At 47.6% G+C, this 14,738-nt stretch overlaps 1 protein-coding gene across 9 annotated transcripts; it reads right to left on the reverse strand.

The window, feature by feature from the left end:
• Positions 1-1,409: 1,409 nt before the first annotated feature.
• Proser3 (proline and serine rich 3) lies at positions 1,410-14,674 on the reverse strand. 9 transcript variants are annotated; one of them, XM_006540124.4, is made up of 12 exons: positions 14,489-14,602; positions 13,039-13,115; positions 11,888-11,984; positions 11,322-11,489; positions 8,584-8,708; positions 8,406-8,509; positions 5,972-6,054; positions 5,768-5,895; positions 3,202-3,377; positions 2,200-3,118; positions 2,030-2,111; positions 1,410-1,859 (listed from the first exon to the last, which is right to left on the reverse strand). In XM_006540124.4, exons 3-12 carry the CDS (start codon positions 11,944-11,946, stop codon positions 1,796-1,798), a joined length of 1,908 nt encoding a protein of 635 aa, XP_006540187.1. In that variant the 5' UTR covers positions 11,947-11,984; positions 13,039-13,115; positions 14,489-14,602; the 3' UTR covers positions 1,410-1,795. The 9 variants fall into 9 exon arrangements, with proteins under 9 accessions (XP_006540187.1, XP_011248910.1, XP_017177809.1 ...); XM_011250608.3 differs by having other exon boundaries at positions 1,410-1,863; NM_001382459.1 differs by having other exon boundaries at positions 1,415-1,863; positions 8,406-8,506; positions 14,489-14,586.
• Between the last annotated feature and the right edge of the window lie 64 nt (positions 14,675-14,738).

Here is a 14,738-nt window from a genome sequence, read left to right on the forward strand (position 1 = left end):
TTTTGATGAGGATGGCCTTCATAGGCTCAGACGTTTGGATACTTGGTCTCTAGTTGGGAGACCACTGTTTGGCCTTGTTGGAGGAGGTGTGTCACTGCAGTTAGCTTTGAGGTTTCACAAGACTCCCATTCCCAGTGTCTCTGTCTCTGCCTCCTGGTTGAGTCTCAAGATGTGAGCTCTCGGTGCCACTCCAGTGCCATGTGCCCTGCCCTGACGGTCATTGACTCTCTGAAACTCTTAAGCCTCAAATAAACACTTCCTTTTTACATTCCCTTGGTCACACTGTCTTATAACAGCAATTTAAAAGTAACTAAACCACCACAGAGAACGAAACAAATCTCACTGAGCTCAGTAGATGCATGCTTGTGTGTCCCATCCCTAATATAATGACTTTTTTTTTTCCCGACACAGGGACTCTCTGTGAGAGTGACCTCAGAGTCGAGATCCTCTGTTCTCAGACTCCTAGGATTACAGGTGTGTGCCACTGTGTCTAGTAATCAGATTTTATAGCAGACTCTGAAAAGCATCCGAGTCACAGAAAGTAGAAGAAAAAGAACAGAACAGAACCCACTTTCCTGACAGAAGCTGCAGGCCTTCAGTTGCATTTAATTTGTTGAAAGGCTCAGTTTCAAAGAGAAGCAATAGGATGTCCCCCTGGGTGGCAAGTGCATCAAAGAGTGAGCAGATGTGTTTATAGTAATGACAAGCTTTCAGCTGTATAGATAGGAGGTAGCCTAGACTGAGCTGAGGGCAGTGGGAAGGAGTTGGGTTCTGATAGACAGAGTCAGCATCTAGCAGGTGACTGTGTGTGGGAAAGAGAAGAGTCAGGATGACAGAAGATGTTGGTCCTGAGTAGAGAGAACACAGTTGAAGAATGTGAAAGAGGGGGAACAAACGTGGGGAAACACCAGGAATTTGAGCACCTGTGGGAATTGAGGCATCTCTTAGGCCCGTGGATGGAGATGGCGACCAGGGAGGGAAAGATGCTAGCACGGATGGAGATGTACTATTGTCCAACACTGATGTTTCTTAGGACCAGATAACAGGGCCTTTGTCTCCATCCGAGATATAAAAATCCACTTCTGAGTTCCATGAGTCAGGTAGTCAGATGCCCACATTATCTAGAGCCATGTGCTCACCCACAGAGAGAGAGGGAGAGAGACACATTTCCTTATTAGCACAATTAGCCTTTCTACAACAATCCATTTCTTTTTTTTTTTTTTTTTTTGGTTTTTCGAGACAGGGTTTCTCTGTATAGCCCTGGCTGTCCTGGAACTCACTTTGTAGACCAGGCTGACCTCGAACTCAGAAATCCGCCTGCCTCTGCTTCTCGAGTGCTGGGATTAAAGGCGTGCGCCACCATGCCCGGCTCAACAATCCATTTCTTAGAGATGAACAGTAAACTGGAAAAATGTTAATTGGGGACAACTTTATTTTTACTCTGTGTGTGTGTGTGTGTGTGTGTGTGTGTGTGTGTGTGTGTGGTGTTGTGTGTGGTGTAGTGTGTATGTGCCCCACAGCTCGTGTGTGGAAGTCAGAGAATTTCAGAGATTCGTCTTTGCCTTCTACCTGGATTGAGCCCCGTCCATCTCCATGGGCCAGCTGGCCTGTCCGCTACCTCTATGCAGGTTCAGGAGATCCAAACTCGAGCCTCCACACTTGCAAGTTCTTTGCCCACTGAGCTATCTCCTCAGCCCAGGAAAAACCAGAATTTTTCTAATTCAAAGTCGTCTGGACTCAAGGGAGGTTCCTTCCCTCCTCAACCGCATTCTTGAGGACCTGGAAGGTGACCTGGCTAGAGGAGACGAAGATCCCGGGTCTTTAGTGTGGTCCAAGAGGAGAGATAACTGGGCATCCACCTTCCTGGAGAAAAGTGGGGAGAGGTAGAGGCTGAAGCATGCGCTCACAATAAGAACCTGCAACAGCGGGTGAGGGGTTCAGGAAAGGGACTTGGAAGAGACAGGCACCAAATAGGGATGTCACAGGACTCAGGGGTCCAGTATTGTGACTCCTGGTGATGAAGAGTCACCTTTTCTGCTGCCGGAGCTCTGCCCTCTGAGCCCTTAGCAGCTGCAACACAGGATCTTCCTGAAACTCGCTGCCGTCCGAGTCTGGGGAATAAAAGACTGAGCTCCAGAAGGCAGATACAGGGTTTGGGTCCACCATCAAGATACCCAAGGGCCCAGGAATCCCCCTCACCTTCCGCAGCCTGTAGAAGTTTGGTGGCCTGGGATAGCAAGTCCTCGGAAGGGGCGTGGCTTGAGGCAGGGGGGACAATGGTCAAGGGGTCACCTGCTCCCATCCTGGGTGCAGACATCTTGAATTCACGTGGTTGGACCTCTAACAGAGTGGATGCCTTTGGAGCTGTAGCCGGCTGTGGATCCCCAGCGTCAGCTGGGAGGGTGACTTGACTTTTGCGGGACTCTGTCTTGGACCCACGCCGAGACTCAGGTGGAGGTCGCAGAACTTTGGCTTGAGAAGGGATGGCCTGGACTTTCCGGAAATCTGCCTCAGATGGAGGCGTATCCTCCGGGCTGTCCGGGAACAGCCGAGCTGTCACTACCTGGCTCAGGGCCCCCCTGAGCTGTGAACAGGGACCCTCAAAAGCTGTAGTGTCTGGCACCGTAGTCTTCTGGTGAGACGAAGTGCTCACCCTCCTTGGCTTGGGGCCCACCTTCTTGGGCTGGATAGAGCTACTCAGCTCAGGGATGGCTGGTCCCTGGGGGGTGTCAGGTAGTGGGAGGGTGGAAGCGGGGGTGGAAGCGCAGGGGGGTGGAGCGGAGGTTGGGGGCCCTGGGATGCAGACCTGGGGAGTGGGGGTGGGAGCTGGGGTAGTTGAAGTAGAGGTAGGTGGTACAGGAAAGGAAGCCAAGGGAGCAAGGGTGGAGGTTAGCAGTGTGGTAGGAAGCATCCCAAAAGATACCCAAGGATTGGCCTGTGGGGCCCAGAGAACCCCGTGGGTTCCGGGGGCCCAGATGTGTGGAGAGGGCCCTGAAAGAGGTGGCCTCTCCATATAGAAGGCCTGTGAGGGAGGAGGCTGGGCCACACTGCCACATGGTGCAGTGCAGTTAGGCTGGGTGTCCTGGGAACCAAGATTCACGGCAGAGACAGGAGGAGTCTGTAAGCAGAAAGGAAGAGGTGAATGGTTCTGTGTCACTGGGAGTGACCCTTATTACCGTCAGGCTCACTCTTCCAACTCACCTGCGTGGTGAGGGCCGGCATCCGAGGCAACACCCAGGTTCCATCACCTGCGCCCTGGAGAGACTGTTCAAGCTTCCTCCGCTGCCGCCATTGGTATAAAATGTCATCCTCAGGCTTAAGTGTTGCCTGGGACGAGGCTGGGCGGGGTGCAGGGATGGCCTGGGATGGCCCCGGGGCTGCGGTGGAGGGAGTAGAGAGAAAAGGGCTAAGGAGAGAGCACGAGGTGACGCCGGCAGGCCACTGTGCGGGAGGGTTGTGCAGACAGGCCGATGCCCAGACACCACCCAGATCTGTTTTGAAGTGGGAAGCTGGGTTGGGGCTTCTAGCTCTCTTACAGTTTTAATCTGAAGCCTGGGCCTGGTTCAAATTGGCAATCCTTCTGACTCAACCTGGGTTTATAGGCAAGTTCACTACACCCAGTAGTGTAGTTCTATTTGCATTTTTCCTTATTTGTTTTTTCTTCTCTTCCTCTGTGATTCTTTCAAATTTGATCACTTGCCTGCCCTCTGTTGGTCCAGCTCTGGTCCAGGAGCAGAGAGCAGCCACAAGACCCTATTAACATCCAGAAAACAATGTTCCCTCCAGTGCTCAGAAGTCTCCTCTCCAGGCCTCCTTGGCCAGCCTCGGCCACCTGTACTGCACTGCTCCATCTCTAGATCTTGCCTTGTCTCACTATGCAACCCTGGCTGGCCTGAGACTCACTGTGTGCCGGCTCTCCTGCAACTCACAGATCTGCTGTCTCTGCCTTCCACATGCTCAGATTAAAGAGGTGTGTTCTCGTCTTAATCCCAGCACTTGGGAGGCAGAGGCAGGTGGGTCTGAGTTCAAAGCCAGACTGATTTACAGATCAAATTCCAGGACATCCAGTTCTATGCAGAGAAACCTTGTCTCAATATCACCCCCACCCCTGCCAAAAAAGGCATGCAGTCTCAGACTTGCTTCCCTCTGGCTCATGAGGTAGTCTCACAGAGCCAATGCTGGCCCCAAAATCAGGGTGTAGCTGAGGCTGGCCCTGATCTTCCTACTGGGGCTGCCTGCTGAAAACTTCATCTCTCAAGTTTTCGGCCTTCAACAGTTCAGTAGCCAAGTTGCATTGATGAATGCACTACGGAGGTGTTTATGTGCACTATAGACATATTTATATGCAGTGTAGATATGGGTTTGGGACAAGGCAAAAGGCTGGAACACACTGAGACTTAGCTAAGTGCCATGCCCTTCAGTGAAGTCTGCTTGACAGGCTGAGAAGCCTAGAAGCCACTCATGAGGCAAAGAGTTTCACGGAAACTCACCTCCTGGAGCTTTGGCGTTCTCATTAACCTGTATACTCATACCCTATCCCTGCGTTAGTCTGGTGTATGGATCCACGTGCTCTCTTTTAGTATTATTTTATTATAAGTGCTTTTTAAGATTAAATTCTGATATAGTTAAGTCTCCCACCACTGTTCCAATGTTCCAGAGCTTGGAACTGTAAGAATGCAGTAAGGAAGTTATCTATTCAGTAACTAATTAAGCATTACAAAAGATGGAGCCAGTAGCTCAGAGCTGGTCTGCAGAGTGTTTACTAAGAACAGTAGCAAATCTCACCCAAACAAGGGAATACCATAATAGAGCCAGGGAATCCCACTGAGATAGAAATCTTCAGTCCAGGCTGCATTGCATCTTAGAAGTAAGTTGGTGAATTTTTCTGACAAATGGAGATTCTCCAGATACTTAAAAGTTACACTCATATAAGAATTTAGCAAGGCCTAGGAAATAGGGGGGCATTCTGCTAAGAGCAGAACCCCCTGGTGCTAGCTAGCCTTCACAAGGCTCAAAGGAGCAACAATAATTGTTGTGACTAGGGTGTGAAATCCTTACCTGTCATTAGCTGACCCTAGGCAGGACTGCTTTATCTTTACTGTAAACATTTACCTGGTTCCTGTAAATCCTTTTGAAGTCGTTCCTTTGTTTTGTGTCAGGCAACTTGAATGTACTTTGCCTGCTGTGACTTCCTACCCCTTTTATTTTCTGTACTATATAAGACTGGTGCTCACTTTGTGACAATACATTTAGATTCTACACAATCTCGCGTGTTGGTCTGTCTGTCACCCGCCGACTCCTTGCCCACCTGCCCCAGAGACTCATTCCAAGCAGACAAGGGACCCAGAGGGTCTGCGGCAGCTAAGCCATATAAAATTGCCAGACACTCAACTATTTTTGACCTGCAAAAAAGTTCCATGTAGTTCATTGTGATATACACAAAGCAAAAGAAAAAACAAAACACAACAAAACAAAAACCATTGTGTAGAGATGTGCTCCTGTAATCCCAGTGCTAGGGAGGCTGAGGCAGGAGTGCTGAGAACTCACGGCCAGCGGGAACTACACATGGGTTCCCAGCCAGCTTGAGAGGCATAGCAAGACCCTGGTTCAAAGAAGTAAAACTCAAATCAATAAAGTATAATGTGAGTGAGGGATCCAGTTATTAATTCCTGGTTCCCAGTTAGAGAAACAAGGCCGGGAGAGGCCCAAGTCACGCAGCTAGTAACTGATAAGATGAGATCTGAACCTGGCTACCATCAGCCCTTACCTCCCAGCACAGGTTCTTTGGGATTAGAACTCTTGTTGGAGTCCGGATTGAAGGTCACAGAGCTGGGAGAGAGGCCATCGGAGCTGATGGGGAAGGAGGAGCTGCTGGCATCGTTGAGGGAGGCCTTGCTGTGGGGGGAAGGCAGCCGTGAGGAGAGCAGGGACTGGGTACAGCTGGGAAGGGGGACCAGGGGGAGGGCATCACCTGCGCTTGAGCAGCCTGGCAGCTCGGCTTTGTAGGCTTAGGGTCTCCAAGTCCAGCAGAGACGAGTTCCATGAGTTCAGACTCTGCAGAGAGAGGGACCAGAAGCTAGCCCCTATGCCAAAGGTCGCTGAGAAAGAGGCTCTCTGCAGAAGGCCTGGGGGCCGATATTCCACCTGCTGCTTGAAGCTTACAATCTACTTCTCTACCTTGGGGGAAGAGAGGCTCTCTTTCCTGCTTTGACTTTTGGGGTTTCTGTCTTTTGACCCCAGGCTGGCCTTGAACTCTCCATCCTACCACCTTGGCTACCCCAGTATTAAAGGCTTAGTGGGGGAAGTACTTTCCGTATAGGCCTATGATCCCTAGAACCTACACCGAAGTAACAGAAGAGAATCAGCTCCTAGACTGACTTCTCTCTCTCTCTCTCTCACACACACACACACACACACACACACACACACACACATACACACAGACACACACACACATACACAGACACACACACAGACACACATACACACAGACACACATACACACACACACACACATACACATACACACAGACACACACACACATACACAGACACACACACAGACACACATACACACACAGACACACACACACATACACACATACACACACAGACACACACACACATACACAGACACACACATACACACACACACACACACACACACACACACACACATACACACACACACACACATACACACACACAAAGACAGGCAGACAGACTTATACACAGACATGCACCACATTTAAAATGTAAAAAAGGAAGATGAAGCTTATCTTCCTGACCAGACTCTGCCTAATCAAAACATTCTATCAAATAGTTCAGAGACTGACTCAAGGGTGACTGAATAAAAGACAGAGATGTGGGGGCTGGAGAGACGGCTCAGCCATTAAGGTAACTGGCTGTTCTTCCGATGGATCTAGATTCAACTCCCAGCACCCAGGTGGAAGTTCACAACTGTCTGTAACTGCAGTTCCAGGAATCTGACACCCTCTTCTGGCTTCCATGAGCACCAGGCCCACAAGTGGTACACAGACATACATGCGGGCAAAACACCCATTCACATAAAATTTTTCATTAAAAAACAAGAAGAAAGACAAGGGAGGGAAGAAGGAAGGCAGTTAGTCCTTCAGTCTTACTTTCCAGTGTTATATCTGAGTACCACAGGCATCTCGAGCCACTGGGGCCATCTTGGTTACTGTACGGAGAAAGTCTGTGAAGGCTTAGGTCAGGGATTCAGAACCAAGAGTTAGGTTTCCCCCCAGCACTGTCCAAACATAAGGATCTGGCTCATGTTTGGAATGCTAAGGTCACAGTTTATGGTACCAATTTGAAGGCTATGGACTCTTTAAGAAGTAGGGCCTTAGGGCTGGTGAGATGGCTCAGTGGGTAAGAGCACCCGACTGCTCTTCTGAAAATCCGAAGTTCAAATCCCAGCAACCACATGGTGGCTCACAACCACCCGTAATGAGATCTGATGCCCTCTTCTGGTGTATCTGAAGACAGCTACAGTGTACTTACATATAATAAGTAAATAAATAAATAAATAAATAAACAAATAAATCTTTAAAAGTTCATAAATAAATAAATAAATAAACAAATAAATCTTAAAAAAAAAAAAAAAGAAGTAGGGCCTTGCAGGCCACTAGGTACAGGCTCTTGAAGGTATGCCCACACACGATTCCAACCTGCACTCTCTGCCTCCTGGTCTGCTAAAACATGAACACCCCCACTCCACACTCCTGCACTGGCAGCCTCTGAAACTGGGCTTAGAATAAACCTTTCTTCCCTTCTTCCTACCTAGTGTCTTGGTCATATTAACATGGGTGAGAATCTACTTTTTTAAAGAGTTCAAAGTTGTGGGGCTGGAGAGATGGCTCAGCAGTTAAGAGCACTGGCAGCTCTTTCAGAGGTCCTGAGTTCAATTCCCAGCAACCACATGCTGCCTCACAACCATCTGTAATGGGATCTGGTACCGTCTCTGGCATGCAGGTGTACATGCAGATAGAACACTCATACATTAAATAAATCTATTTTTTAAAAAAAAGGTTCAAAATTGTATTTAACTAGCAAATCCTATTGTTAAATTTTTATTCTATTATTAATTCTTTTGAGAAAGGATAGTCTACAGCCTGGGGCAGCCTCCAACTGGGATGACCTTAAACTTCTGCTCTTCCTGTCTTTACCTCCTGGGTGTTGAGGTTACAGCTATGTGCCACCATGCCTACTTTATGTGGTGCCCAGAGATCAAATCAGGGCTTTGTACCTGCTAGGCAAGCACCTTCCCAAATGAGCCATACCTCTAGGTCTACAAACCCTTTTTTGTTTATGATGCTCTAAGTTAGTCAGTATCTCTGCTTCTGTCTCAGGCACATGAGAGAGGGAGAAGAGAACACTGTCACCTGCTTTACTTTCTGAAGAGGCGCAGAAGCCAGAGATGTACTGGACACACCAGTGGGAGATGGACCTGTCACAGCAGATCTTCCTGTAGGTTCACCAGCTCCTGCTGGGAAACCTCCGTTAAATGACCGGGACCAGGAAGAGTGGTGGCCGGGCTCTGCAGGACAGATTTAGGTATACCTGCTGCAAGGTGACCACTCGAGTCTGCTGTAGGCTGTAGCCACCAAAAGTCAGCTGAGGTCGGGCCTGCAGGCTGGCGGTCCTCTCTGCTCGTGGGCTGAGCTTGGCGGAACCTGTTTATGTACCTGTGAGCATCAGTGCATGAGACGACAGAGGGAATAAGGGAGCCACGTAGTAATAACAGTAACCATCACAACAGCAGTAGGCACATCGCTCTTCAGTTTATCAAGCACCATGCAAAGGTATGCTCAGAAGCCCAGACAAAACGAACTCCTTTTGGTGGATGGTGGTGGCACACACCTTTAATCCCTGCCCTTGTAGTTGATAGGGGTGGGTGGGGAGGCAGGCAGATCTCTGAGTTAGAGGACAGCCTTGTCTACAGTTAGTTCCACAATAGCGAGAGGCACACAGAGAAACCCTGTCTGAAAAAAATAAACAAAGCAAAAATAAAAATAAAAAATTGCTTTTTTCACATCTACCAAAAGCATATAACTGGCCTCAAAAATCCGTTTCTTTCTTATATAGTAATTTTAATTTTTTCACACTTCATTCTGCAAGTGTGTACGCATGTATATACATACACATGCATACAGGCATGGGTGCACACTTGAGCAGGCATACTACCGGACACACATGGAGGTGGTTCCCAAGGATCGGAGCCACCTTAGGTTGGCAGGCTTTGGTGGCAAGCACCTTTATCCATAGTCAGCCCGATTTTAATTTTTTGTTTTAGTATCTTAAAAATTTTGAGGGGCTCCTCATGTAGCCCAGGCTAACCTCCAGCTCTGCAGCTAAGGACTGCCCTGAAGTCCTCATCCTCTTACTTCCACCTTCTAAGAGCTGCAGCTGCAGGTGTATGCCACCATGCCAATCTTAGGTCTGTCTGTCTTTCTTTTTAAAAAATTATTTAACCGGGCAGTGGTGCTGCACGCCTTTAATCCCAGCACTTGGGAGGCAGAGGCAGGCGGATTTCTGACCAGGTCAGCCTGGTCTACAGAGTTAGTTCCAGGACAGCCAAGGCTACACAGAGAAACCCTGTCTCAAAAAAACAACAAAAAAAAAAATAAATAAAAATTATTTATTCATGTTTGGAAATGATGAAACTTGAACTCAGTGCCTCCTTGCGTATACCAGTATATCAGTTAAATGCTATACTGCCTGGTCACAAATTTTTAGCCAGGTACATAACTATTTTTTTTTTTTTAGAGATCTGTTTATGTGTGTGCCTGTATATATGTGTATGCACCACATATCTACATATGCATACAGGTTGCCCACATAGACCAGAAGAAGGTGTCTGATCCCCGAAAACTAAAGTTATAGACTTATAAACCACTATGTTGGTGCTATGGACTACATTTGTCATATAACTTGTGAATACATAATTAGATTTATTTTCAAGATAGGGTTTCTGTGTGTAGCCCTGGCTGTCCTGGAACTTGCTCTATAGATCAGGCTGGCTTTGAACTCAGAGATCCGCCTGCCTTTTCATGAGCCACCACTGCTACGCCACAATTAGATTTTTAAAAATTATTTATTATGGTTGTATGTGTGTTTCTGCGCACTGCATACTTGCTGTGTACAGGGATAGCACACGCATCACAGCCTGTGTGTGCAGACAGAAGACAACTTTGTGGAGTTAGTTCTCCCTGTCCGTGCTCACGTGGAGGTCTAGGGATCAAAAGGAGGTTGCCAGGCTTTTGTGGCAAGGGCTTTGACCCACTGAGCCATCTTGCTGGACCCTGGTTTTTTATTTGTGTGTTTTCCACAAGGGATCATTTAGCTTAGGCTGGTCTTGAATTCACTATGTAGCTGAAAGTGCCCTTGAACTTCTGATCCTCCTTCTTCCGCCTTCTCAATGCTGAGACTACAGGCAGACATCACTATGCCTGCTTTTATGTGGCTTTGGGGATCAAGCCAAGGCACTGTGTATGCCAGACAGGCACTCTAACAGCTGAACTACATTGCCAGCCCAAATGATTCTTGACCAACAAAGAATAAGGAAGAATGATTCTGGAAGAGTAGTGTCACTGAGAACCATTTTTGGCCCATGAGGGAAAGGACAACAGCCTAGACATAGGACAACAATAAGACAGACAGAACCTAGGATCCTAACACCTTACACTGGGGCTGCTGGGTCAGCTCTGGTTTCTTTTGTAACAGTGAAACAGAAATAAATGTTATCTTGGTTAGGCCATAATTATCTTAGGACCTTTGTTACAGAATCTTTTATTTCTCTATCTTTCAAATTCAAGTACTTACTCTAAAATGAGTGGGTTTTGGTCTTAGTTTGTTTGTTTGATTGATTGGTTGGTTTTTTGAGACAGGGTTTCTTTGTGTGGTCCTGGCTGTCCTGGAACTCACTCTGTAAATCAGGCTGTCCTCAAACTCAGACATCCTCCTGCCTCAGCCTCCTAAGTGCTAGGATTAAAGACATGCACCACCACCACCACCTGGCAACAGGTGCTCTTATAGTTCACTGTATGGAGGAACTGAGATTTCAAAACAACTCCAATGTTTGTGTGTGATTAATATTCCCAGTTGAAGGAAACTGAGACCAAAGCAATATAGGGAGTAAGTTAACAAGCAGGATTTGAACCCAGGCTCTACAGCCCTCAATACTACAGATGAAATGCCTGGTCCTAAAAAAGTACTGCATAAACAGCTCTGTCTCTGATAGTTATTATGGGATGCCTTCTTCCTCTCTTCCCCCGCCCCCCAGGAATTCTGGTACTCACTTGGCTACTATTGAGTCCTCGTTGTCAATTAAGTTGCAGGGTGGAGAGGTACTTTGTCCCTCAGTGGTACTGGCTGGGGAAGGGGTCCATGAACTAGATGGCCAGGACTCCTCAGACAGCTCATCGGAACTGGCTGCTGTGGCCTTGGGAGCTTGTGGCCTTTGAGACCTGGATGGACCCGGGATTTAAATAGGGAGAAAACATAAGAAGTAAAGATCAGATCAGAAAGGTGACCTCATAGGGGAATGAACACACATAGAGGGTGTCAGAAAGAGGAAACATCCCACACTGTTACCATCGGGAGGTTCAGTTAACTACCTAAGTGGGGCTGTGGTCAGGGATCCAGGTGCTAGAGAGCTAGAAATGCGTAGACCACCAGCACTGGGGTAAGGGGTTTCTCTTAATCTCTCACTGCATGCCTTCCTTCCCTCTAGTGGTCACTGACAGCTACCAGTCTGAGGCACAGAACTTTACCTAAAAAGTGTCCTCACGCCAGGGCTACACAGAGAAACCCTGTCTCGAAAAAACAAACAAACAAAACAAACAAACAAAAAAAGTGTCCTCACCTTGTGGCTCCAGTTCTGGTTTCTTGATGGCCCAAAGGGTTGTCCACCTTGGGGAACATTTCCAAAGGGGTTGTCTTGGGAGGTGAAAACTAACAGGCTATGAAAGAAGCAGAGCATAGTAAGAGGAGGACAGAAGCTGACAATTCCTATAGATTACTGGAAGAAATGTCTTGCGCATGCTCGACTGGCCAGGAAGAACGACGCTGCAACAGGATCCTTCTGCACACGTTTATTGGGAGAGCTTGACTGTAGAGGCGAAAAGACCCCGAGCCCAGAACTGGTGCTGCTTATATAGGCCTAGGAGAGGCGTGTCTCACATCTGATTGGTTAACTTGTCTCTCATCTGGGCAAAAGAACCTTCACTGCCTGTGTATGTGTGGTGGCCAGCAGTAGCCAACTACCACTCTGCAACTGCCACTCTGCAACGGCTTCCCACAGAAATGGACTACAATCCCCATGAATCATCACAACTCCCATAATTCCCATGAGCTCTAAGTCCCATGATAGAGACATAGAAGAACCTAGAAACTAGTAGTTGGTAGTTCTCAACTCTGGTAGCCTAGTAGGAGCTTTATTTTTGAGATAGGGTCTTACTCTGTAGCCATGATTAGCCTTGCACTTGAGGTGATCCTCCTGCCTCAACTTCTTGAGTGCTAGGACTTTAAAAATTACAGACTAATGCCAAATGTGTAATGTTCATCTGTCGTCCCAGCACTCAAGAGGCTCTGGCAGAAGGATCCAAAGTTCCAAAGCAAAGGCTGAGGAGATGGCTCAGTGAATACGATGCTTGCTCCCCGAACATGGGGACCTGAGTTCAAATCCATAGAATCCATGGAAAGCCAGATGTGGTAGCACAATCTGCAATCCGAGTACTTCTATACAGAGGTGGGAGGTGGATACGGGAGAGTCCCCTAAAACTTTTCAAGTCAGCGAGCCTCAGAGGTGAACATCAAAGAGAAGACCCTGGCTCAACATGGTGAAAGATGAGAACAGACGCCTGAGCCTGTCTGATTTCCACAGGGTGCACACACACACACACACACACACACACACACACTCTCTCTCACACTCACACACACACAGAAACAAGTGCACTCATACGCAAAGGCTGCATAGAGAACTCTTGTCTCAAAACAAGAATAACATTTTACCTGTTGCCTGCCTGTGGATCCTGTTCCTCTAACTGGACTGCCTTGCCTGGCCTCAGTGGGAGAGGATGTGCCTGGTCCTGCAGAGGATGTGTGAGAGTGGGTTGGTACCCATGCACACCCCCAGAGGATGAGTGAGAGTGGGTTCCCACTCCAGGCTAACAGAATCAGACTATCAGGAAACAGGCTAGACACTGCAACTTCTTCACACTATTCAGGCAATTAAAAAAAGATTTATTTATTTTTATTTTGTATGCATGGGTAGTATTATGCCTGCATGTGCCTGTGCACATTTATGTATGTGCAATGCCCTTGAAGACCCTGGAATGAATGTGAGTAGCCATGTGATGCTGAGAACTGAACCTGGGACCTCTGGAAGACCAGCCCCTGCTCCCAACCAATGAGCCCTTTTTCCAGCCCCATTCAGGAAAAACCTGGTCTGTTGCATAGTTCTGTTTTGTTTTTAACTGACACTAATTGTACAAGTTTATGCGGCACAGTATGATATTTCAATACGTGTATACAATATGTTACAGTCAAATCAAGGTAACTAATTTCTACCTCTTTAAACATGTTCCAAGAAGCCCATTTCATGAAGCTCCAATTAATTCCACGAGGAAAAAAAAAAAAAACCCAAGTAATGTAGCCAAGAATGGTGGTGGATGCCTTTAATCCCAGAACCCAGGAGGAAGAGGCAGGAGTTTAAGGCCAGCCTGGTCTACAAAGTGAGTTCCAAGACAGGGCTGTGCAGGGAAACCCTGTCTTAAACAACAACAACAATACAAATCATTTTAAAAAGCACCCATATGGGCTGGACAGATGGCTCGGTGGTTAAGAGCACTGGCTGCTCTACCAGAGGTCCTGAGTTCAATTCCCAGCAACCACATGGTAGCTCACAATCATCTGTAATGTGGTCTGATGCCCTCTTCTGGCACACGGGAGTATATGCAGAGAGAGCACTCATATACCTAAAATAAATAATAAATCTTTTTTTTAAAAGCATACAAATGAAAAAAAGAATGAAAACAATAGGCAAAAACAAAACATTAACAAAGAGCCACGACGAAACCGTACACAATATGTTTCCGGTTAAACCTGTTAAGGGAAGGGGGAGGTGGTGGCATGACTCCCAAAGAGAAAGGGGCAGTAGAGACTACAATCCCCATGAATCACTGGGCTCCTCCTAAGTGAAAAAGTTCATAGACAACACCCCTAGATGTCTGGGGCAATTTGGAAACTAACGAACTAAATTTTCAAATTTCTTTTCGACTCTTCTTCGGCCCACCCTGCGGGAACAAAAGACATGAGACACTCAGAGATGTTGGAGGGCCCAAACTGTGTGGTATCTTGGGAGTTGTAGTTCTCCTGAGATTGGGCGGGAGACTTCAGGCTCACGTAAACCCGTGTTGCCTTCCCAGGCCTCCTGTGGTCTCTGAAAGAGGACCAACCTCACCTGCAGTCAGTTTGTCGGCATTTACCGCAGCCTTAGCGCCAGCGGAGCTTCTTCGCGGAACAACCCTGCGCCTACTCTCCTCGCTAAGCAACGCCGTCAGCCCCGCCCCTTTCTGGCTGTGCAGAGTAGGAGCGCGGCCTCCAAAGCGACCAATGATAGACTAGAAAATAAAAGTAACTGGAAAGCGGCCGAGGGGCGTTCTCTCTTGACGAACTGGGAGAGCGTGTGTTTGATTGGAGCGTGCAGCAGT

The sequence above is a fragment of the Mus musculus genome, chromosome 7, assembly GCF_000001635.26.
Source record: "Mus musculus strain C57BL/6J chromosome 7, GRCm38.p6 C57BL/6J".
Lineage (NCBI taxonomy): Eukaryota > Metazoa > Chordata > Mammalia > Rodentia > Muridae > Mus > Mus musculus.